Source organism: Sabethes cyaneus, chromosome 1 (assembly GCF_943734655.1).
Source record: "Sabethes cyaneus chromosome 1, idSabCyanKW18_F2, whole genome shotgun sequence".
Lineage (NCBI taxonomy): Eukaryota > Metazoa > Arthropoda > Insecta > Diptera > Culicidae > Sabethes > Sabethes cyaneus.
Window position 1 is genome coordinate 38,714,870 of NC_071353.1, and position 26,014 is coordinate 38,740,883.

At 42.0% G+C, this 26,014-nt stretch overlaps 1 protein-coding gene across 1 annotated transcript in view; it reads left to right on the plus strand.

Moving 5' to 3' along the window:
- The window catches only part of LOC128745598 (uncharacterized), a 62,176-nt gene that overhangs the window by 29,795 nt on the left and 6,367 nt on the right, over positions 1-26,014 (plus strand). Inside the window, exons 3-7 of the mRNA XM_053842675.1 lie at positions 2,059-2,134; positions 2,180-2,315; positions 2,400-3,024; positions 11,589-11,700; positions 22,008-22,147. Of these exons, the coding sequence (XP_053698650.1) occupies positions 2,059-2,134; positions 2,180-2,315; positions 2,400-3,024; positions 11,589-11,700; positions 22,008-22,147 (1,089 nt within the window). The remainder of the gene's footprint in view (positions 1-2,058; positions 2,135-2,179; positions 2,316-2,399; positions 3,025-11,588; positions 11,701-22,007; positions 22,148-26,014) is intronic.

Consider the following 26,014-nt stretch of genomic DNA (forward strand, 5'->3'; position numbering starts at 1 on the left):
TGTAGCATGAAAATATTAGCTAAAACTTAATTCTGTTGAATAGCAAACTAAAGATCTGCTGACGTTTTCAGTGAAAACTCGAACCATTTTTACAATCCATAGCATGCCTAACCTTCTTACTAGCAGTCGGTTCCCGATTGCAATTTGAAACAGCGAATATTTCAAGTCTCTTATCTACCCACCGGCCAACCTGAATTATCCTGAATTGCAAGAAAACGGTGAGCAACTGTTATTCTACACTTGTTCCGGCGTTGAAGTGAAAAATGCTAACCACATTTTCATTCCCATTCCCTTGTGCGGCATAATAGCGAAAAACGCACGGCGAAACAATCGGAGCTTTACACCTGAACTTTTTCCTCCCTGTCTGTTATGTGATGCAATTGTTGTACAGTGTTTCCTTTTCTCGCAACCCACCCGGGGCGAGCTCCGCCACTCTTTCAGGACTCTAAATACAATATCATCTTTGTCTTGCTTTCATTATTACCTTACCTTAGTATGTATGGCACCGTTGTTGCCGCTCCGGTGTGCAACGACACAATAGAAAACTTTTGTGCGAGAGTTTCCAGTATCCCCGTACATTTTTGCAACTTCTTGCAACGTCGTGTTTCTGGCCTCGTTCCTCCAAATCCCCATATCTGGTGCAGTTTTCAACCAACATTTCAGTTTTTATATCAATCCGAGTACAAGGGGAAAAAGTGTATCACTTCTTTCGCAACCAAGAGGCGGAAATCTCGCTCACTGCGCTATTATTTTTGTTCATAATTAAGACATTTTCGTTGCCGGCTGATTTCTGGGGCGTGTAACCGGGAACTTCCACTCACTGCTCCAGTTAAGAAAAAAATGTTGATGATGTATTTTATATCGTGAAAGTTAAAATATAGACCACACTACTGGCATTAGTTTTTCAAAGTAATAACAGAAAACAAAAAAGTTCCGTACTACATACGCTACTTGACAGCACATTGTCATTCGAATGCTTTTCTACGGTATTATGTTTGAAATTAAGTATGCATCAGCAAAGTCTCAAGATCGACTATGAACAATGTTGTTGATGTTAATGCGGATTTTAGAACAATTGACTGAGAGCTACCAAGGAGAAATACGATTTTCGCATTGTGTAGTCGGTAGAGTTTCTAAAAGTCTTTGAGTTCAAAACCAACGTCAACCATGTCAACCATGAATTCTACTAGTTCGGGAGAAAGCAAAAATGCTAATCTTACAAAAAATGCGCAAGTAAAGTCTATGGTCATCCGGCCACCATAATACTAACTAGAATTCTTGCACCGTCTCTGGGTAGCCTCCCACCATGAGACGAATTTAGATAATAATATCAAAAACGAAAAGCTTCTATATCAGCTTATTCAAATCAGTATGTATCCGAGACAATCAAGTCAATTTCTTTACTTTATAAACTAATATTTTCTTATAATAGTAGCAAAGTTGAATGAATAAAAGAACCTTTAACCTTTTGCTATTTGTCGCTGCAGGACGCACATGAATAACACAAATACAATATTCGGTGAACTTACAAGAAAACATCACTATTAGACCTTACCAACATACACCATAGTGTAGTCCTGTCTATCCGGAATTTCACTACTATACTGCTCGTATAGGTGTAGCCTATGGAACTTTTTTGAGAAAACTTAACTTGAAATTTGTATGGGAATGTAAGTCAATGGAGGCGCATGGTACATTATGAATATCCTGATCACTTAGTTGATTGACTTCCCGGAACTCGGCTTTCTAGCATTCCTGCCATTTTCTCACGTTTGAGCAAATTGCTATTGTTTCATTTGTTATTGTATATCGAAGGAAAAGATGAGGTAAATTCTTGCCGACAAAAATTTATGACTGTAATTGGAATATGATGCATATTCCTTCCACCGTTGATATGTATTAATGACCCCATGTTACCCATAACCTACAAAAACATACTACAAGTAAAACTAATCGGACCCGGATTACGACAGAATATTAAATTATTGACGATTGCTATTGCCTTTCACACTTTAACATACCTAATCCAATCAATTCTGCTTTTCGTATTTATTTCAGAATATTGCAGCATCAGAGCTCCACCATTCTCCGGTGCAGGATACAGCAACATTGCAATGCAGAGCAAACAGGAATCGTAGGTACACTACAGCTGCAGTTTTAACCCGGTTCAACTTAACAGATCAGCAGCCGTTATTAAATGCATAAATTTCCTCTCGAACATTGCGCTTGCTGTGGTCAAATCCGCTCGCTCGGCCTCCCTACCGTACCCACGTGCCGTCCTTTGGAGTGCAACGCAAAGATCCGGTGCCCGCTCTGTTAGTTTGGAAGAAATCAGGCTGTAGCCTAAAAGTGGAATGCAGTGAATACCTATCGGATGCTTTTGGTTCGGTGAAACGAAGCCGACTGCGGAGAGGTTGAGTGGCTGTAAGTGTGCATCTACGTTTGCAATCCAAATCAAATCAATATTGGCGATGTGCTCCAAACCCAACCCGAACGGCAGTAACGTTCTGATAGTCGGTGCTCTGTTTTTAATAATTGTAGAAATAAATCAAACTGATTGCAATTCCATACTCCCCAATGTGGGTACAAGGGGCCGAACGGCCGCTACAACGACGGCTGCAGCCGCAGCGGCAGGATTGACCACTATCAACACCCAGCCCTCAGGCGGCGATGAGAACGCTAGCAATAGCACCAGCAGAAATAGTCACAACTATGAAGAAACGACGACCGGGTATTTGGCAGCTTCTGAAAGGACGACCACTGTCAGAAGCAGCAAAACCACTAGCACTGCCGCCCATTCCGTCTACAAGACGCCTACCGGCAGCATAGCGTCCATGTCCTCCAATACCAGCAGCCTGGGCAACGGTTTCGAGGGTCAGATACCGTTGGAACGATTACCATCCAATACACTGCTCAAGTATACTGCCTACAAGGACGTTTCGATTCTACACTTCCGTATACCGACCGACACCCGTACAGCCTTCTTTAGTTTTAAGGCATACGAGGAATCTAAAAGTGCCTTTCGTAAGTATTTTAAAAATTGTTCTTTACGTTATATTGCCTATATTTTTATAGCACAGACAAACAGACGAGACACTCGCGTTAATTCCATCGTCCATTAGAAGCCACTCATTTTTCACAAAAAAGCGTGTTTCGTGGCATGGCCACACCGCGGCGCTCGAGTATTGCTTCGCGTTTTTCGTATAAAACCATACAAATGTAAAAACCCTCGGTATAAAACCCTGCAAATGCAAGCTACTCCGCAACATGCATAACAGAGGGTGCTGGTGTGCAAGTAAAATGTGTGGGACGATGGTTTTTAAAAGATTTTCTTCTATGTGTCATGCCAGTTTGTCAGTGATTATTGTATAAATTATATCTATTATATCTATACAGGTCGGACTCGATTATCCGGGTGAAAAAAAAATTTAAATAGGTTTTTTGAAAAGTGAAATATGCGTTTAAAACGTGTTTACCATTATAAAAAAAAATTTCATCCGATAATCGAGTCCGAACGTGAGTTTGTATGTTCCACCATAACTCCAAAACGCCTTGACCGATCTCCATCAAATTTGGCACACATATTCCTTGATATAAGGGACTCAGCACTGTGGGGTTGATAAGAAGGGGTAAGGGGGTCGTAACAATGGGGGTAGGCCATAACTGCTAAATGCCAAAAAACCACATATTCCTTGATATAAGAGACTCAGCACTGGGGGGTTGATAAGAAGGGGTAAGGGGGTCGTAACAATGAGGGAAGGCCATAACTGCTAAATGCCTGGACGGTTGTTCACCAAACTTGGTATACATGTTCCTTGACATCAGCAGGGAATCAGCACTGATGAGTTGACAAGAAGAGGGAGGGCGGGTGGTGATTCATAACAGGGGGGGGCATACCTCCGAAATACCTGGACGGTTCTTTATCAAACTTGGCGCACATGTTCCTTAACATCAGGGAATCTGCATGTTGGTTGACAAAGAGAGGAGGGCTAATAAGGGTGGGGGGGAGAACATAACTCCGAAACACTTTGACAGTTCTTTATCAAACTTGGCATACATATTCTTTAAAATAAGGGAATCAGAACTCAAGGGATTGACAAAAGGAGGGGCGTCATAAAAGGGCGAGGCTCCGAAATGTTTGCACGGTTCACCCATAAGTGACGGTGGGACAGGAAGGGGGTAATAACGCCCACATGACTGTAACAATTTATCCGTACAACAGAAAAAATCAGAATACGAAACTGCAATGCTCGCAGCTGTAGATTTGTCAAGTATAATTATGCACTGAATCAAAGTAACCCGTATAAAAAGTGTTCGATCATTAGTGTAAAGTGTTGTTGGCCGACTCTATTTGAGTTACAGGGGCAATCATTCAAACAGTGTGGAGTTGATCTGAGAACACCATGTTTTTCTCGTGGTCAGCTTTATATGGCATGATTCAGATTTCAGGATAGGATGCAGTACTAAACTAATAAATAAATAAAAAGCTGTGTTCAGAAAAGTACAATAACAAAATTATTCATTTCCTATGGGGGCGTGGCCATTATTAAAAGCGGAAGGTTACAGAAATTAACCTGCTAAATTTTGAACGAAAGCAGAGAGTTACCTTTATTTATGATGGTACTCTCCGTATTGGTACAAAATTTAGCGGATTTTGAATGTCTCGGCGCCTTTGTAATCTATAGACTCTGTACGGAAGGTGCAAGTAGGAAAAATATCTTTGTTTCTCTTTCTTTATAGGGTTTTATAAAGATTTCCGTAAAGAAAACAGATGTACAAGTGGCCGGGTAGACAAAGCTGACAGGTAGGGGAAGCTGACAAATGGGAAGGGACGTCCAAAAGAGGAACAACTGTTATATTTTTGCATTATACGAAATGCTTAAAAAATTTTGCGGCCATCTTGGATTTGACCACCATTTTGGATTTTATAAAATAAATCGCCGTTTTCAACATGAATTCTGTAACCGCTTTTCATTTTCAAATCACCATTGGAAAGCTGAGTAAAAATACTACAAAAAAGATTCATAAAATTAGGTGTGCATTGGAATTAATTAAATAAAACAACCAGTTATCTGTAGCAAGGTTCACAGTTTTCAAATAAGTATTGTGATATTGCAAAAAATTCATTTTGAAATGAAAATCGGTTGGAGAGATCATGGCGAAAATGGCCATTTTTTAATAAAATCCAACATGGCAACTAAATCTAAGATGGCCGCCAATTTTTTTTCACTTTATTTGAAAACCCTATCCTTCCTCTGTACAAAGTCGTGTCGTTTGTAATTCATTTCATAGCAAATTTGGGCAATATCACAAGTTTATGCAGTATGTCTTCATTCTGCATGAGAATTAATGTCATAGCCCATTCCGATTGACTGTATCATACGCTGTCTTGAAATCAATGCAAATGTGATATATGATACACGTTTTACTGACAACCTTTTTCTTAAATCTACCGAATCAAGAAGATTTGTTTCATGGTAGTACGGACTTCCACGTAGCCCGCCTGGCACTGTCTCACGAATCTGGTTGCCGGTAATAGAGATTGGAATAAATTTTAGGAGAATATTGTGTAGGCAACGTTGGTCTCGTCAGCGTCATCTTGTAGATGAGTTTAACGAATTGCTCTATTAACTCTTTTTTCCTCGTGCCAGATCCTAAAAAATAGAGAAGTGTCTCTATCACTAATAAGTGTTTATCTTGGAAAGCTCTCCCGGAAGTTTCTCCTTGTTTGCGGTTTTATTGTTCTTCCGCCTACCAATATTTCGCTAGATCGCATGGAGATGATGGGTAATACCCAGCTGGTTGCTACTGGTTATTTTGGGCCTGCTCTACTTCTGCTACCGCTTACTGCATCGCCATTCCGGTGCTCATCGAAGTGCTACTTCGACCATCTTACCTTTGTTCGTAATCACGATCGTAGAGAGTATTCAATCCCGCAAAATCTATGTACCGCAGGTCGTTATATGCAGAAATGTGGAAGGCAGCCTGTTTAAATAACAATTTGAGTATTTTTACACACTTACGACAGTTCTACTGACCCAAATTTATTACAAAACCTGCAATGATGCGACGACAGCCAAATGAGGCGTCCCGATCTGGTTCTTACTGGTTCTCCTTGCGATGCGTGCGGGAAAGTTTCTACCGAAAATGGAATGATGATCGTTTGCGATGGATACCAAAAGTGGAAGTGTACCCATATTTCCGTATGGGATTTACGATATGAAACGAAAAAGCAAGTAGTACTGCGAAGAAGAAGCATGCCAAAAGAAAAAAAAGAGGAGAAGCGTCAAATCCGACCGATTGACATTTCTGGAAAACAAGCTGAAAGCGACGGAGGAGAAACCGAAGCGGAGCGGAGCAGGAGGTTCTAATCAAAAGAAAGGAGATGAGGTTCAACCGAGCCCTCGAAATGAAATCGAATGGGATGGAAAAGTATTTTCTCGAAGAGAAAGAAAAGAAAGATAGGGAGCTGCAAGAGGTCATTCTGCAGGTGCAGCAAGAACAGCTAGACCGAATGATAAACCAACAAAATCACATGATTGACATGATTGAAGCAATCAACCTCAAGGAAACACGCTGCTACACGTGAAAGAACGGTAGAGATAAAAAGTGGAGCCCGAAGATGGAAAAGCTGATAAAGGGGAATCTGTAGAAGTTCGAAAAAGTATATGAAAGACAGCGGTTTGAGTGAAGACGCCGAAAACAACTGAAACGGCGAGGAAAGAATTCTATCCCGAAGATGAATCGGTCAGTGAATCTGCTGAAGGTTCGGAGCAAGGGTAGGATCTGAACAAGAGCAGATATTCAAAGATTCAAATGCACTAGCCGCGCGAAATGTATGCAGTAAAACGTTACCTATTTTCTCGGGAGAGTCGGAAGAACGATCATTGTTCTCTAGAATGTACCAAGCGTCCAACGAAGCCAGTGGGTACTCAGATTTCAAGAACCTTGTGCGGCTACAAGAATGCTTAAAAGGTCAAGCTCTGCAGATGGTTCGAGAACAGTTGTTTCTATCGAAATCAGAACCGAAAGTTATGGATGAGTTCCGTTACCTGTTCGGTCGTCCGAAACAACTTCCGCAGAGTCATCTGCAGAAAGTACACAAGCTAAAACCTCCGCAAGTCGGTCTCTTTGGTACAGCTGTCTATCAAGCAACATTTATTCAATCCGCTGCTCATTCAAGAGCTGATCGGAAAGCTCCCAGACAACGATGAGCGTCGCACCGTCGAAAGGTTGATGCTGCCTAATCAAACGTTGAACAAGGATCCGGAACTATGCATTTCTGTAGGCAGGCTGACAAGTACCAGGAGAAACTCCCGAGAAACTTGACGTGACCCAAACTACGTGGCACTTTAATCCACCAGCGGTGCCGCACTTAGGCGGCATGTGGGAGCGCTTGGTGCGGATCGTGAATGTAAAAAATCTGCGTAACACGATAAAGTTGGAATTTATGACATAAAATTTTCTTCACTGAAAGAAAAATGTAAATTAAGTTTTCAAATTGAGTTTAAAAATATTTGGCAGCACTGGTGAAACTGGGTAAGCATAAACAAAACAAAAAATATTGACGAAAAAAGGAGAGAGAGAGAGAGAACTGACACATACATACTCTCATTTCTCTATGAGCTCGTTTATTGTTAAGTATGGGGGCGGCGAAAAAAATCCAAAATTTTAGTTGCCACCCGTTAAAACTAACAAATTTGGTGATTCGCTGTACAGGAGCCATTGAAGGTGGAAGATTTAGTATCTATTGTAAGCTGAATTCTCGGGTACTTTTTCATTTCGGCGTATCTGACAATGAGAGATTCTCTCCGTGTCCCCTCTTAGTGATGTCCAGTAATCGCTTGATTAATCGAGTAATCGATTAGAACATGAAATAATCGAATAATTTGCAATCAAATACTGCCGGCACGAGTAATTCATTAATCGAATAGTTCAAAAGGGATAAAAAAATGCGAATAATCTCCATTAATCGTTCATAGTCGTACGATTAATCGAATAATTTAACGAAATATTCGAATATTTATAGTCGAGTACTACTAGCACGAATACAGAACTAATCGATCAGTGCATATAACGCTAACCGATTAATCGGTATTAATCGGTCATAATTGAAAATTTCGGACATCACTATCCCCTCTCTTCCGCTTTTTACGGCGATACTAATGAATTTTAGCGCATCGGCTTTGCACGAATCGGTTGCCGAAGTCACTAGCTAGCTAAATGTTTTGAAAATTTTTTTTTTAAATGCTTTAGTTTCGCCGTAAAAAGCGGAAAAGGGGAGACACGAAGAGAATCTTTCATTGTCAGGTACGTCGAAATGAAAAGTACCCGAGAATTCAGCTTTTTCGGTTCTTGCCTTTTACAACAGATACTAAATCTTCCACCTTCAATGGCTCCTGTACAGCGAACCACTTCGACCTTTAACGGGTGGCAACTAAAATTTTGGATTTTTTTCGCGGCCGCTATACTTAACAACAAACGAGCTCAGAGAGAAATGAGAGTATGTATGTGTTAGCTCTCTTTCTCTCTCTCTCCCCTTTTTCGTCAATATTTTTTGTTTTGTTTATGCTTACCCAGTTTTGCTTCAAATGGCGTCGAAACAAGAAGCATGTCAGGAGCGCGTTGCACACTTTTACGAAATGCCACAAAAATCTCGGCAAAAAGTGTACGGTACAACCTTTAAAAAGCGGATTTGTTGCGGCTTCGACTGTTTACCATATCCTAAGATGCCCAACATCTATTCGCAAGCAAATTAGTGGAAGACCAGCCAAAATTATGGACATCGTTTTCTCTTTCGTGCCTTCAACAACAAGCTCTCTGGTTTGGCTATCAATTAAGATGTGCACCAGACGAATGTTTGAAGAAAATTTTGATCCCGTTTCTGCAAAAACATCATACAGATGGACAACACGTGTTTTGGCCGGATAGAGCATCAACGCATTACGCCAATAAAACACCGTGGTTCCTGAATACCCATTCGATCCCATTTGTACCCAAAAACACGACTTGAAAAATCTGTCTCAGTGCGCCCAATCAAAGATTTCTTTGGGATTTTGAGTTTCTTGGTGTTCAAAAAATACTGGAGAGCCACGAATTGCAAACAGTTGATTGGTAGAGTCAAGAGATGCATTCGCAAAGTTGACATAACGGCCGTGCAATGCTCTTGTTCGCACATCAAACGGAAGCTTCGCCGAACAGCCGATTACGGACCGTTTTCAAATGTACACTAATTTTCAACAATGGATAATATATCTTTAATTTCGGTAAATCAGATCTTCTTCAGGTATGTTTGTCTTTTTTTTTGACAGCTTGAGAAAAAAATTCCAAAATTTTAGTTGCCACCCGTTAGTTTATCGTCTAGCGCCTTCATTGTATCCTTCACGGACCGCACCAAGCGCTCCCACATGCCGCCTATGTGCGGCACCGCTGGTGGATTAAAGTGCCACGTAGTTTGGGTCACGTCAAGTTTCTCGGGAGCAAACTACTTTGCCATATCGGGAAAGCATGTATACAGTAAATAATAATGCTGCTAGCTTTACAGTTACAATCTGGCAAAGTTTGGTTCAAATCCGTGATATATATATATATATATATATATATATATATATATATATATATATATATATATATATATATATGGGAGCCCCCCACCCTCTTAATGGGGGAGGAGTCTTTTACTATCGCATGTAAATTTTCACGCGAATCGATTCAGTAGTTTCAGACAGACTGACAGAAGGCAGACAGACTGACAGAAATACATATATATATATATATATATATATATATATATATATATTTCTGTCAGTCTGTCTGCCTTCTGTCAGTCTGTCTGAAACTACTGAATCGATCCGCGTGAAAATTTACATGCGATAGTAAAAGACTCCTCCCCCATTAAGAGGGGGGGGCTCCCATACAAATGAAACACAAGTTTCTGCACAACTCAAAAACTAATCAAGCAAATGGAACCAAATATGGCATGTGGGGGTTTTAGGAGGCAGGATTTTTTCTATGGCTAATTATGATCCCTCCTTCCTTTAAAAGGGGGCTTCCATACAAATGAAATACAAATTTCGTCATAACTCGAGAACTAATCAAGCAAATGGAACCAAATTTGGCATGTGGGGGATTTTGGAGGCATGAATTTATTTTATGATAGTATGAGACCCCTCACCCCTATGGTTGCCGGCGACTGCGGGGGGGGGAGGGTTTGTTTTCTTAGGTCTACTGACCTCTATTACTTTCCTTCAGTTGGATCCGAACGAGCGACAGAGAGTAAAGAGAGGATCACCTCTTCGAAATGGTCCATTCCACGAAAAGGTATTCCGTGAAATGGTACATTCCGAGTAAGATTTTTCGCGAAATGATATACAATTACGGTGAATATTTCTATCCGCTTTATTTTATCTGGCTAAGCAATTGTGGAAGTTATATTCTACTTTACTGTGAGGAAAAATTGCAAATTTGTATATAAAACTACCCATGGTTTTATAGTTACGTAAATACAAAAATAACTTGCAAAAAGTGGCACATTAAATAAAAAGTGAGCGTGTAAAAATCTATAAAAAAAACTTAAAGTCTTTCTTTCGACCTATAGTAACATCCTAATTAGTGCATTCTGACACAACGTACAGGTCATTAAACTAATGTCATATTTCGGAAATAAATCCTAGCTGAAGAATAAAATAAATAAAAGTGGTCCCAAGTCCCTGCCATGGGGTACATCAGATTTATTTGTGAATGGGGATGATTGCAGAACGCTATCAAACAAATACGAGCGTAGCCTTATGACAAACTATTGCGAAGCGCTTGAATATGAGGACTTCCTATATGCATTGCTAGCCTTATTCCTTCATTCGAGTTAATTTCAGATTGAGAAATTGATTGAATTATTTTCCGATTAATACAATTTTTATATGCAAAACATGACCGAGATCTAAAAGCTAAGCACTTCGAAATTATTTACCTTGCAAATAATAAAATTTTCATTTGGTCACTTTTAACGCAAATTCGGGAAATTTCAAAATTTTACCGCGGATGATGATTTTTACCATGAATTTTGGAATTTTGACTTTTGCGTTAGATTTACGCTGACTGCTCTCTTCGTATAAATAGCGACTTTAGAGTATGTAGAAGTTTATAGCATAAAAAGAAACAAAAAAAAATAGGCATGAAAAGTCCCAGCCATTTGGAAAAGTACGTACCATTAAGAAAAACCAAAACAAATAGAAGTTTGGGATGATGCAGTGCACACGACTCAATTCAAAACCAGGAAAATTTCCAAAAGTTCACCGCCACTGCATCGGTGTCGCAACTGCAAACAGGGATCCCCAAACAATCTACAATTTACAAACCAGATTAGGTCTATCGCTATAAATCTAGGTGGTGAACGAAGAGTCATCCAATTTTACCAGCATGTTTCTAAATTAGAATCAAGATAAAATTTAGATTTGCTTTCCCGGATGCTAGATTCTTTCCGCAGCTGCAGTCGAACTGCAAGACTAAATCCCATTTGACACTAAAAGTCGGTACCTTCGGCACCATCGATAATGTCTTCAATTCTGATTTTGGTTTTCTCTTTCTTCCAGAACGTGTGTGTCAACCGAACGACATAACGTTACACCTAAAAGCTGGCAGCTATCCAGTGATTAGTCCGGAGAATATTACGTTTCCGAAGCACTTCCTGCGGACCGACGAAAGGTAAGATTATGCAGTGCACATTATCCTTCATTACCGTTATCCGATTACACATTGACGCAAAACAATAACACTACAGCAGACGAGCAGACAATTAAGTTAGAGTTGCAATGCTGCCACTCAAAGCCAATTAAAATTGTATTGAAATTGTGTATCCGATTTGTTTACGGAAATGGGTTTGGCGCGTACTTTTCGGCGAAAAAAGACCACGCGCATCCATTGCAAAGTGAAATTTAGCTGAAAGGCCATAATCTTTGATCGGTCCACTTTTTTTTTTTTGATTTCACGCTCGAACAGCCGCCTCCCAGAGCGACAACATTTGTCGAACGAGACAAATCCGCAATAAATCACGGTGTAACATTTTTAATAGTGGATTCCGATTTGCCGATTACGTTCTCGTCCGCGAATAATATGCCCGCGACCTTCGCTTCGGATATAACGGCAGGAGGTTCGGCACGGGGTAGTAGCTTACAGTTTTATGTCCTTGCTGAGTGTTTCATCCAATCATTGGAGCTGTTTTTTTTTTGTCGTCTGAACAGCGAGGCCGTGCCACTGACCGCCATTGAGCAATTGTGACAGTTTGAGCTGCAGCTTATGAGAACGATGGAGGCAAAAGTGTCGCAAATATCCGATGCTACTACACCAAATCATGAGCTGTGCTGAAGTTACGATTGCCAATATTTCTAGCGTAATCCGTTCCCTGGCGATGAATTGATGTCCTATTGAACACATATCTCATTCAGCTAATGCCTATAATGCATATTCACGTCCATATAGCGAGCTTACTCGGAATTTGCGTTGTTTTCGTACACAACTAATGCTCCTTCACGCCATTGAATCTTTACGTGTAATGTTCAGTGGAATAACTGCGCTTTTCCATAGCACACCACGCGAAAAGCACACACTGCGCACTTGAAAGCATCCCCTCGTAAACAGGTAACCACTAAATTATTCAATTTACATAATCCACGTATGCCATTACAACGTTGCGCGGATTTTCTATTTCCTTTTTCTATCGGACCCGGGCCGGTATCAGGACAGGACTCTCTCCCTCATACCAACATGAAGATATGCTGCTTTCACCCAGTAGTGGCCTCGTATCGCCTCGGTCTGCGCAGCGGCTGCATCAGATATCTTGATCTAGATGAATGGGGGCGCCAAGTTGTTTATCGACGAATTTATGTTCAACAATATGTGAGATGAGATGTATTTTGATTCGCCGTTTTTGTGGCTCCGTTTCGATACTCTCTGCTTCCGCATTGAAGCCAGACGTCAACATGCTCTGCTCTGGCACAGAAACTCGATTCGATGTACGCCAGCATGAGTAAGCGTTCTTTTCATTCATTTATTAAACGCTGTCTACAGTGAGAACGACAATGACGACGATCACGATGACGACGACGACGACGACGACGACGACGACGGCGGCGACGATAACGCAACGAGTTTTAGGAAGATGGCACACGTCGTACGCCCCGGCCTGGAATCTGAAACGAGATGAGAATTTTTATAGCTCAGCTCATTCATTAGGATCGTTATGGTCTCGAACCGTTTTGACTCTTATCGGTCAGTGCAATCATATTCGGCTAGAACGGGTCGAAGGATGTTGACGTTGGATGACTTGCGCTTCTGGAGGATGGCATTCGTTTGCGATTGGAGTGAAAAACTGGCGGAAAATTTTAGCATGATCTCACCATTTTGAGAGCCAAATAGATAATCCGCGAATGATTGACGAAGGGTTCAGTTTGACTGAAAAGTAATATTAAAATTCATTTGTAGGTATGTACTTTGAGTCATGCGATTGTGCACATTTATATCTCTCGCAAGACACAACATCTTTGAAAAATATGCTTCAAGTGCAAAATTCTGCATCGGAAAGATGCAAACAAGCTCTCCATATAAAATGGCTTTATTCTGCTTTGATCCTTGCCATCTTCGGATTGCAATAGCAGAAATGTTTTCATCTTTGAATGAATTTCAATTTCCGCCTTAGAATGCATCTCGTATGTACGCGAACAGAGCGAATTAACAATACAACTTTGATTGTGTCACATCCTGCCATCACCAGTGCAAAACGGAACAACATTCCCCGCAATCCTTCGGTGTCTTCTTTCCACCATCAGAAACAATACCATCGACGATTCAATTCCTATCGCATCGATACGATAATGCAGACTTGAACTTTTAGCCGAAGCGTCATTGTGTAGCCATGCTTTAAGCCACGCAGGGGAATAGGAAGTGATAGAACAGCAGACCGTGACGTGACCCGGACGATGCAATGGTGGTGATGTTGAACTGAAAGTGTTCTGCTTTGTTAGCCCACATCGTGGAAAGGAAAAATAGATTAACACTCGTATACACATGCAAACGGTACGGGAAGAAAAAGTGACAAGACAGCGTGGGAGTTCCCTAGCGTAAATCGAATCATAAAAGTGCACGAGCAAAATCCCATGAATATCAGAAAAGGCTAACCGAGCGAACAGCTACTGCATAGCTTCCGACCGGTTCTGCTGGGAAAAATCAGAATAATCATATAAAGAGGAAAAACCAAAACTGCCGGAATTTTGTGGAAAGGCGGAACATCCTGATGGCATCGCCACTGACTGTTCACCCGGTGGAGTCTAGCACTAGCTTCAACCGCCTTGTTCCTGAAGGCTCTGCTAGGGAGACCACCGGTGCACATTTCATTGAAATTCATTGCTTTCAACAAGAAGGAAAAAATGCTTTAAATATCTAATTTAGACTTATTTTAATTCAATCGATAAACGCTTCCAGAGAAAGCACAGGAAGCTACTATTTGAACCACACTAGCGACAACGGTAACCTTATAGGTGATGCGCATGCACTCTTTCCAATCAAGACAGGTGGCACCGGGGAATTCTTTACGGTTTTCGGCAATCCTGATGAACTTTTTTTTTTGATTCGGTATCGAAAATTAAGAAAGAACTACCTACATAATAAATGAAATGGAGGAATCCAGTGAAGTGGTCTCTGTAGATCCGATTTGTGCAATCGATTAAAAATAACTTTAACTATAGAGCGTTACCGTAGGTAACGAGCAAAACTTTTGAACACACTAAAGCTTATATGATGTGCTCAATCAAGCTATTGGGAACAAAATAGCATATCGCCAAAGAACAATGTTTCAGTTTTTCTTCTTCCTTGTCTTCTTTGCATGATTTTTTTTGGGTATTGACCCAAACCAATGTTGCTAGAAACCAAAACAGAATCGAACGAGAAGCAAACGATGCCGACGTTTATGCGAGTGAGTTTGAAAAACATAACATCCAACGCTTGCTCCACTGACGCAAGCGTACGACAGTTAACCGTTCTGCTATCTATACACTCGCGAGCGCACGCGTCTTGCAGCGTCTTTCTACACAGCCCGCTTACGAACACAGCAACACATGAGCGCGAGCGACACACTAGGATGTATGGATATAGATTTTACTTTACTTTTTCTTTTTTCTTCCTTTTTTCGGCCACCCTTATACACCCGGGCTGGTAAACGGCTGGGTAATGCGTACTATCGGTGCCTCGTGCACAGGGCATAAAATAGACCCCACAGTAATCCACAGCCTCTTACCCAGCAACTCCTACCCCTACCTGCTCGTGGTACCAGCCGGGATACGAGCAACCTCGGTGGAGATCGGGTAACCAACCCCGGTGGAAAATAAGGTCGTATGCTGACAGGGGAGGAGGGCTCCTTCGAGGTACGTTGGTCCTCCGGCGATACTGTGGGGTTTGGTTGCGGGCTTTGCAAGCCTGAACCACTAAAAAAATCAAAGCAATTATAACTCTAATCGGAACAATCGGCAAAGACCTAGGCGACGAAAACGGGCTAACGATTGGAAATTAGGAACATGGAACTGTCGGTCTCTTAATTTCCTCGGAAGTACCCACGTGCTTTCTAAAGAAGTGAAGAGCCACAAGTTCGACATCGTAGCGCTGCAGGAGGTATGCTGGAAAGGAACGATGGTACGTACGTATAGAGATGGTCATACCATCTCTACCAGAGCTGCGGCGATACACACGAGCTGGGCACAGCTTTTATAGTGATGGGCGAGATGCAGAAGCGGGTGATCGGGTCATCAACCCCCGAATGTACAGATTAAGAATCAAGGGCCGATTCTTTAATATTAGCATAATTAACGTGCACAGCCCTCATCTCGGAAATACCGATGATGACAAATACGAATTCTACGCGCAGTTGAAGCGTGAATACGACCGCTGCCCAAGACATGATGTCAAAATTATCATCGAGGACTGTAATGCTCAGGTTGGTCAGGAGGACGAATTCAAACCGGTGATTGGACGGTTCTGCGCTCACCCGCAAACGAACGAAAACGGCCTAAGACTTGTCGACTTCGCCGCCTCCAAGAACATGGCCATACGTAATACCTTCTTCCAGCATAACCTCTACCATCGGTACACCTGGAGATCACCCAACCAGACAGAATCACAAATCGACCACGTTCCGATAGATGGTCAGCACTTTTCAGACATTATAGACGCCAGAACCTATCCGATCCGGGTGCTAACATTGATTCGGATCACTACCTAGTGATTCTCTCGAAACCGCGATACCGGAAGGGGGTGAGCTGTATGAAGCCACTCTTGAGGACCGTTGGAATGCCGTGGAAACAGCCATTAACAGCGTAGCGGAGAACGTCCTAGGCCGTGTGGCATCGAATCGACGTAAAAAGCAAAGCCTTGGGATTATACCGTCTTTAGACATTACCCTTCTTTATCGACAGACTTCGCAGCCAGCTGTTCGAGTACAGGAAAGTTACGGAGCCAGTGCAACAATCCTACTGACTCTATCAAGCAAGCACCGCCTAACCGAATCGACGCTTTGAGGAATGGTTTGACGAGGAATGCCAACAGATATTGGCTGAGCTGCGTAGAGCCACCCGTCAGAATGTGGAGCGATACAAACAGAAGCGGAGGCAGCAAACCCGACTCTTCAAGGAGAAGAAGCGCTACCAAAAGGAGAAGGAGTGCGAAGAACTCGAACAGCTGTACCGCTTTCAAGACACACGGAAGTTCTATCAGAGACTCAACGGGTCTCGAAAAGGCTTTGTGCCGCGGGCCGAAATGTGCAGAGATAAAGATGGCGGTATCTAGACTGACGACCGTGCGGTGATCGAAAGGTGGAAGCAGCACTACGATGAACACCTGAATGGCGTGCAGGCTGAAGACTATGATAGCGGAGGAAGTGACCACATTGGTGTAGCTAGCAGCGAAGATGTGCCGCCCCCATCGATAAGGGAAGTTAAAGAAGCCAGCCAGCGACTGAAGAACAACAAAGCAGCGGGAAAGAATGGCATTGAAGCGAAACTTATTAAAATGGGTCCGGACAAGTTGGCCGGTTGTCCGCATCAACTGATTGTCAAGATACGGAAAGGCTACCGGAGGAGTGGAAAGATGGGGTTATCTGCCCTATCTACAAAAAAGGTGAGAGGCTGGATTGTGAGAACTACCGAGCAATCACTATCCTGAATGCCGCCTACAAAGTGCTGTCCCAAGTCATCTTTCATTGACTATCGCCAATAGCCAATAGATTTGTGGGAAGTTACCAGGCCGGCTTCATGGAGGGTCGGCCTTCAGCGGACCAAATCTTCACCCTGCGGCAGATCCTCCAGAAGTGCGGCAAATTCCGAGTCCCCACGCACCACCCGTTTATCGATTTCAAAGCCGCATATGATAGCGTAAACCGACAAGAGCTATGCAAAATTTTGGACGAAAACGGCTTTCCGGGTAAGTTTACTAGACTTATCATGGCTACGATGGATGGATCCAGTGCTGTGTGAGAATTTCGGTTGGATTGTCGGACCCATTCGAATCTCGCAGGGGACTTCGACAAGGAGATGGTCTTTCCTGCCTGCTATTCAACATTGCGCTTGAAGGTGTTATAAGACGAGCGGCGATCGACATGCGGGACACGATTTTCAATAAATCCAGTCAATTTATTTGCTTTGCTGACGGTGTGGATGCTGGCGGCAGAACATTTGAGGCGGAGGAAGATCAGTACACCAGACTAAAACGCGAAGCAAAGAAGATTGGATTGAAGATAAATACGTCTAAAACGAAGTAAATGCTGGCGGGCGGGACCGAGCGCGACGGGGCCCGCTTAGGCGGTTCCATGATAATCGACGGGGATGAATATGAGGTAGTCGATAAGCTAGTATATCTTAGCTCACTGCCAACAGAGGACAACAATACCAGCCGTGAGCCGTATTATCAGCGGAAGTCGGGCCTACTACGGATTGGTATCAACTGCTTGGGTTAACGAGTGAGGGAATCGAACCCGAGTTCGAAAACAGACATTGAGGAAGCCTGCAAGTCGTAAGCGAAATACGTAACTGTCGTGAATAAAATACACATAGTAGAATTAAATTGGATAAGTTTTCTTATTTTTTATTTTTAGGTTTCGTATTCTACTAAGACGCTCCAAAAACTTCAGTCAAGCAAACCTTGAGCTCTATATCATGTGATATTTTCCAAATTTGTAATGAATCAACTTCCAAATGACTAGGTTCTATAAAAAACAGGACTTTCCAATTGTGTAAAAAATAATTTAGCGGCCATCTTGGATTTTGTCACCATATTGATTTTTTTTAGAAAATAACCGTTTTCGCTATGACCCCCACTGGTTTTCATATTATTTCCAATAGTGGTCTTAAAATGGAAATTGACTGGGGAACTCATAGCGAAACCGGCGATTTTCTGATATGACGACCATATCCAAGATGGCCAAGCCCTGTTTTTTTTCTTTACAGAACCATATCATTTGTTACTTGTTTCATTGCAAATTTAGGAAATATCACATTATACATGTCTCAGAGGAAAGATTCGCCATACGACACACGAAGTTTCTACAAAAAGGTATCTATAATAATAGTGCAATAATAGTGTTTACAACCTGCACTTCCAGATGTTGTTGAATCTAGAGGTAAACACGGAGTTTAGCAGAAACAGAATAAGAATTGTGAACAATGATCAGACTGTGGAGCCATCAATACTGGCTACAGGAAGGTTAAGAAGGTAATCAGTGAGCTGAAAAACGGTAAGACGGCTGATGCTGGGAAGGACGATATCCCGGCTGAACTTTTAAAAGCGGAGAGCGAGCGGCTGTACGGAGCAATCCACCAGATCATTGTCAGCATTTGGGAGGAAAAACAAATGCGCGTGGAGTGGTTGGATGGCCTCATTTGCCCTATTCTCAAAAAAGGACATAGAGTGTAAAAAGTTTCGAAGCATAACATTGCTCAATTCTGCCTACAAAGTGCTTTCCGTATTCTGTTCTATACACTGAGACCGTTAGCGGAGTCCTTCGTCGACAAGTACCAATCGCTCCGCCACGGATCAGATGTTTACCCAGCGTCAGCTACTAGGCAAACTCCGGGAGTACAACTTGCAGACTCCTCATCTGTTCGTGGACTTTAAGGCGCCGTACGATTCAGTCAAACTAAATTCGCTGTGGCAGATAATGCTTGAACATGGTTTTTCGACGAAACGGAAGTTGCGTCGTTCATCAAGAAATGCCATAAGGGCGAAGACGCCATGTTTTGGCCGAATCTGGCGTCGGCCCACTACTCAAAGCGATCGTTGGAGGAGATGGAGCGGTTGAATATCCAAGTCGGCGAACCCGACAAACGTCCCCCAGCTGCGCCCTATCGAAAATTTTTGGGCAAACCTGAAGCGTAAGATCTTCTCCAACAAATTTGTCGCGAAAACTGAAGAGGAATTGATAAATAAAACGAAGAAAGAACTCAAATACATGCCTACACGCATGTTTTCGTCCGCCATGGTTACACCTAGCCTTCGCATCTTGCTTGCTAGGCTCCTGGTCGCCTAATACCTAACGGAATTGAAGCGAACACCATCTTCGCAGTGTAATTGTCCGGCATTTTTGCAACGCATTTTTTAGTGAGTTTTGCAATCAATCTGGCATCCCCCAAGGAAGCAATCTTGGATCCCTACAGTTTTTCTTATTTTCAACGACGTTTACGCTGTGCTTCTAAAAGAATGTAGAGTGCTCTACACTGACGACCTAACAATTTTCGTACTGGTCATATTAGGTAAGGGAGCCCTATTAGGTATTAGGAAGACGCCATGTTTTGGCCGAATCTGGCGTCGGCCCACTACTCAAAGCGATCGTTGGAGGAGATGGAGCGGTTGAATATCCAAGTCGGCGAACCCGACAAACGTCCCCCAGCTGCGCCCTATCGAAAATTTTTGGGCAAACCTGAAGCGTAAGATCTTCTCCAACAAATTTGTCGCGAAAACTGAAGAGGAATTGATAAATAAAACGAAGAAAGAACTCAAATACATGCCTACACGCATGTTTTCGTCCGCCATGGTTACACCTAGCCTTCGCATCTTGCTTGCTAGGCTCCTGGTCGCCTAATACCTAACGGAATTGAAGCGAACACCATCTTCGCAGTGTAATTGTCCGGCATTTTTGCAACGCATTTTTTAGTGAGTTTTGCAATCAATCTGGCATCCCCCAAGGAAGCAATCTTGGATCCCTACAGTTTTTCTTATTTTCAACGACGTTTACGCTGTGCTTCTAAAAGAATGTAGAGTGCTCTACACTGACGACCTAACAATTTTCGTACTGGTCATATTAGGTAAGGGAGCCCTATTAGGTATGTGTACCGTTCCTCTTTACCCAAGCTGAAAAACCTGCTGATTGAAGTCCCCTCCGTGGAATGTGAAAACTACCGTTATAGAAAATTATTTATATAAAATCACGACAAAAATACTAGGTTGGTCTAAGTAAAAGTCAATTTTTTCAAGATATACGTTTAGCCGCAGAAAATCAAAACTAACTTTTCTTAGCAATATCGGTGATTTTACCCTTTCGTTACTCGCGCCAACTGCGATTTATAGGCATGCTGACACCTAACAGAATTCACTCGAATACTAACGCCACTTGATGAAAAACTTATGAAATTTTTTCCACCGTTTGAAAGATCTTAGTCTTCGGAACAACTTTGCTGAAAACAGTAATTTTCTTTAGTTGGAATCCCGAGATATACCGAGATAAAATTAACGGTTCACAGACGTTGTGCAAAATACAACAGTGCGAGTGACGGAGGGTTTTGGGTAATTTTTGAAAAATTATTTGAAAGTAGAATAAATTCATAGTAGTAGAATAACTTTCGACTTCCGAACACAACTTGCAGTCTAGATTGTACCTTCTCGTACCTAAGATCACACAAAATGACAGCTGCAAACTGGTGCCATTTGTGTGGAATTTTCCGCGCAATCGTAAACCGGAAAACCTGTCTAACGCTTTCCATAGCACTCACTTTTCTAACGCACTACAACGGACATTGTTGGGCGCACCTGCCACCTGCACTTGTCGCGCGGAGCGGACGGAACGGTGAAACGGCTGTACTCGATGGGTGATAACACTCTGCCCCGGTTGGGTTTGCTGAATCGCCGTATCGCTGATGGTAACGTTATTTTGTGCCAGTTTATTACATTTTCTCTGTGCATTTTCTACATTATTTCGTACGTCTGTATGCACGTATGTATAAAAACACAAGCAGATGAAACGTCGGCTAGCTTCGATGGACGAAGGAGGATCGAGAGGAGTTGATGGTGAAGAAAGAAAACAGAAAATAACACTGTTTGCATAAAGAAATAATACCATCATGAACACATGCGAATGGAAGTTTTGCCTTATACGCTGTCAGACGCCAGGAAAAACCATCAACTGAGTGGAGATTGACGTGGAAGTGGTATATAACCACTTCCATGCGAAGGCATTACTTCTCCGTGTGGAATGTAGGGAAAGGACCAAGACGAGGCGGCTCATCTTCAATTGAGATGTTGTGACTGTCTGTGCACGCTGCTGCTAGAAGACGGAAGTATCTGGGTTAACAGTGAAAACAATTCAGTGAAGCAGTACTTGAGCCGGGGTAATTTAGTTATGCTTTTAGGTTGAACTGAATTAAGTAGTTCAAACGATTCGCTTTGGTTCGCAATACTTCTGTAGATTTACCAGAAGTAATTTAGAAAAATGTTGTACTGCCTTTATTTAAATCTTTCGTTACGAGCTTCTATGGATCTCGATCTAATTTTCCACTCTCCGGCTAATGCACCTGTTTCAAAACTTTAACATATCAATTTTGAATAGCGTCATCAATTTAATATTTAATATGCTCTGCCCGACCGACCAGCACACCTCACTACATTTGAACTAGCATCGCCAGCAAAAATCCCATATCATAATATCCAGCTAATTTTCTGACTCATCTCTGTCTGCACCTTTCTTCTCTTCCTTTCCGCAACAGATTCGAGATACATAATTTACAATTTAAATCCGACAGCATAACGCGTCGGCTGAGCATAGATGGACCACATCCGGGTAATTGGTTTGCCGTGGCGTTCATCAGCTGGACGGACCCGAACAACGAGCGAATCGAGCAGCAAGGTAAGCAAACAGATGATGATGATTCGCCCTCGACTCGACAGCGGATTTCAGATGCCAGCTGGTACTCGCCAACCTGCGGCGGTGACATTTGATGGTATATGGCTAGAATTGGCACCAGCAGGAAATTGAAGCCACATCAGTTACATTTTAGCGAAGAACCACGTTATTATTACGTTCAATGAAAATCTTGATTCCAAAGTCTAGGTTCAATGAAAGTCGTTCAATAGGTTGATGGTATTTAGCGGTTGATTAGCGATTGAATCCAAATAACGAAGTTCTGTATTGTTATTTCTTTACTCTTGGGGAAGAGTGAATGTTTAATGCGAAAAATGTAGTTATTTATTGTTCCCTAGTAGCACAGTTATTACAAACCGGTTATGGCTACCGATTAATGACTAATTTCATTCATAAATGAGTTGCGGCAACTAAAAGTGCCAAATATGTGCTGCTAGGGGTATTTGTTATTTGTACTATTCATAGATGACTAGCTGACCCGACAAACTTCGTATTGCCACAAATTAACCTGTGTTGTACATAAATCATGAATCTCGGATGATCTTTGTAACAATCTCGAGTTTTGCAAGCCCCCAGTGGGCGGCGCTTCCGACGGCGGGTCACCGACAACACTCGCGACCGTCTCGTCCTGAATGATCTAGTGTTACTATAGATAGTTTTTGTGGTCTTGTATTGACTAATGTTTTATGGAAGAGTCTCGAATTTCTCGAGTTCGATTAGTTTTTGAGTTTCGCAAAAATTTCTGTTTTATTTGTATGAGAGTCCATATCCACCTACCACAGGGGTGAGAGGTCTCTAACTATCGTAAAATAAATCCAAGACTCCAAAATCTCCCACATGCCAAATTTGGTTCCATTTGCTTGATTAGTTCTCGAGTTATGATGAAATTTGTATTTCGTTTGTGTAGGAGCCCTCCTCTTAAAGTTGGGAGGGGTCCTAATTCACCATAGAAAATATTTTTGCCCTCGAAAACTTTCACATGCCAAATTTGGTTCCATTTGCTTGATTAGCTCTCGAGTTATGAGGAAATTTGTATTTCATTTGTATAGGAGCCCCCCCTCCTAAAGTGAGGAGGGGTCCCAGTTCATCATAGAAAAAATTTTTGTCTCCAAAAACACCCACGTGTCAAATTTGGTTCCATTTGCTTGATTAGTTCTCGAGTTATGAGGAAATTTGTATTTCGTTTGTATAGGAGCCCCCCCTCTTAAAGTGGGGAGGGGTTCTAATTCACCATAGAAAATATTCATGCCTTAGAAAACTTTCACATGCCAAATTTGGTTCCATTTGCTTGATTAATTCTCGAGTTATGAGGAAATTTGCATTTCATTTGTATAGGAGCCCCCCTTCCTAAAGTGGGGAGGGGTCCCAATTCATCATAGAAAAAATTTTTGTCTCCAAAAACACCCACATGCCAAATTTGGTTCCATTTGCTTAATTACTTCTCGAGTTATGAGGAAAATTGTGTTTCTTTGGTACAGGAGCCCCCCCTCTTAAAGTGGGGAGGGGTCCTAATTTACTAAAGAAAATATTCTTGCCCTCGAAAACCTTCACATGCCAAATTTGGTTCCATTTGCTTGATTAGTTCTCGAGTTATGAGGAAATTTGTATGGAAGCCCCCCCCCCCTTTTAAAGAGGAGAGGAGTTATAATTCCCCTTATAAAGAGGGGAGGGGTCTCAATTTACCATAGAATAAATTCTTGTCACCGAAAACACCCACATGCCAAATTTTGTTCTATTTGCTTGATTAGTTGTCGAGTTATGCAGAAATTTGTGTTTCATTTGTATGGGAGCCCCCCCCTCTTAGTGGGGGGAGGGGTTTTTAACCATCACTAAAACCTTTCCTGGCCCCAAAAAACCTCTACATGCATATTTTCATGCCGATTGGTTCAGTAGTTTTCGATTCTATAAGGAACATACGGACAGACAGACAGACAGACAGACAGACAGACAGACAGACAGACAGAAATCCTTCTTTATAGGTATAGATTTAGTCATCTACTTGATACTCGACAATTTGTCTGTCTCACTAAAAGCTTTAGCTATGCTTCTCGACATTTCTTTTTCAATTTTCGATCAAAGTGAGGGTTCACAGATCCTGACAATGATCCGATGGATTGCTTGGTACAGCCGCTCGCTTCCCGCGTGTAGAAGTTCAGCCAGGATAACGTCCTGCCCAGCAGCCTAACCGTTTTTTAACTCACTGATTGCCTTCTTAACCGCCTCCTGTGTTGGTGGCTTCAAAGGTTGACAATCGTCCACCAGTCTTATCATGTTCCAGCTGATCCCCGTGTATACCTCTCAATACAACAGGGGTGACATTGCGCATCTCGTTTCGAGTGATTTTCGTTCGAGACGCCCATTTGTTTAACGTGGTCGAAACGAACCAAAATCACTCGAAAAGAGATGCGCAATGTCACCCCAGTATCTGGATGTGATCATTATACCTGAATGCTGCCACCGTTTTGTTAGTAAGCAGGTTTATTTCTTTGTTATAAATCATCTGATACAGTGGCTGTATGAAACAGTTACAGCGAACTAGTTGTAAGTAATCTATTTTTAAACATATGAGTAGGTTCACTGTGATGTCCTGCCGTTCGCTATCTCACGCCACGGACTGCTCATCCCCTTTACGCGGGAAGCTGTCAACCGACCCCGACATCTTCTCTCTGTGGCGGTTACACGTTACCAAATAATGTGTCATTAACACACATTACACATGCCTGCTAAGTTCGCTAATATGGTTTAAATATCAGGATGCCACATCCTCCCCCTGCATAAAATAAACATTTTAATATATGATATTATTGCAGATCAATTATGGATTATTTACATTGCTGGTGGTTATCAAATTACTCTTCTTTGTTGTATTGAAATTCGTTAACTCTCACACTCTCCAATGTTTTTCCAATGTTTTTGCAATTCAACTTGATTATGCTTCGCCATGGACTTTTCCCGACTCAACCTTAATATGGTTTGGTCATATCTTCCCCTCTTCCCCTTTCTCGATCATAATTTGCGTTGGCCAAGGCCTTTTCTCAGCTCACCTTTCAATGTGCGTTGATCATGACCTTTGGCCGGTTCAACCTTACTACACTTTGGCCATGTGCTTTTCACGACTCAATCTTAATATACGTTGGCCATGGCCCTCTCGCTGGCTCAACTTTAATGCGAATTGGCCATGGACTTTTCCCGACTCAATCAAAATAAACGTTAGCCACGGTCCTCTCGCCGGCCTCTCTTAAATAGGAATTGGCCACGGGCTTTTCCCGACTCAATCTTAACATACGTTGCCCGTGGCCTCAACTCACGCTGCCTCAACTTTAATGAGAATTGGCATGGGCTTTTCCCGGCTCAAATTCAATTTTAATAATTTGTTCTTTGTTTTATACTCACTCTCTTCAGTCCAACCAACGTCATCAGAGTGTTCAAATTTTATCAATTTATTCATTAATGAAGCTAAATTTGTTTCGCCCTAGAATTGTGTACTAGCATTTTCTAGCACAGCCCATTTCACTCGACCGAATCGTACCCTGTCTTGAAATCCACAAACAGATACCTGTAAATAGCTTAGATTAAACTAAAACTTGTATATAGCTATTAAAAATCCTCGCCCCCCCCCCCCCTCATTCTTAAGATTCTGATTCTGAAAAGTTTTACAACCAAAAAATAGCCAAAATTATTTAAATTCTCTCTACATACTCTAAACTTGAGTTTAATTAAATTAAGGGCATTTTAAGCAGTTTGAAACAAGTTTTAGCTAAATCTAACCTATTTACAGGTAAGCTTATGTGATATTCTCCGACCAAGGATCCCACAACCATTTCAATATTTTCAACGGGCTTTGGGATACGC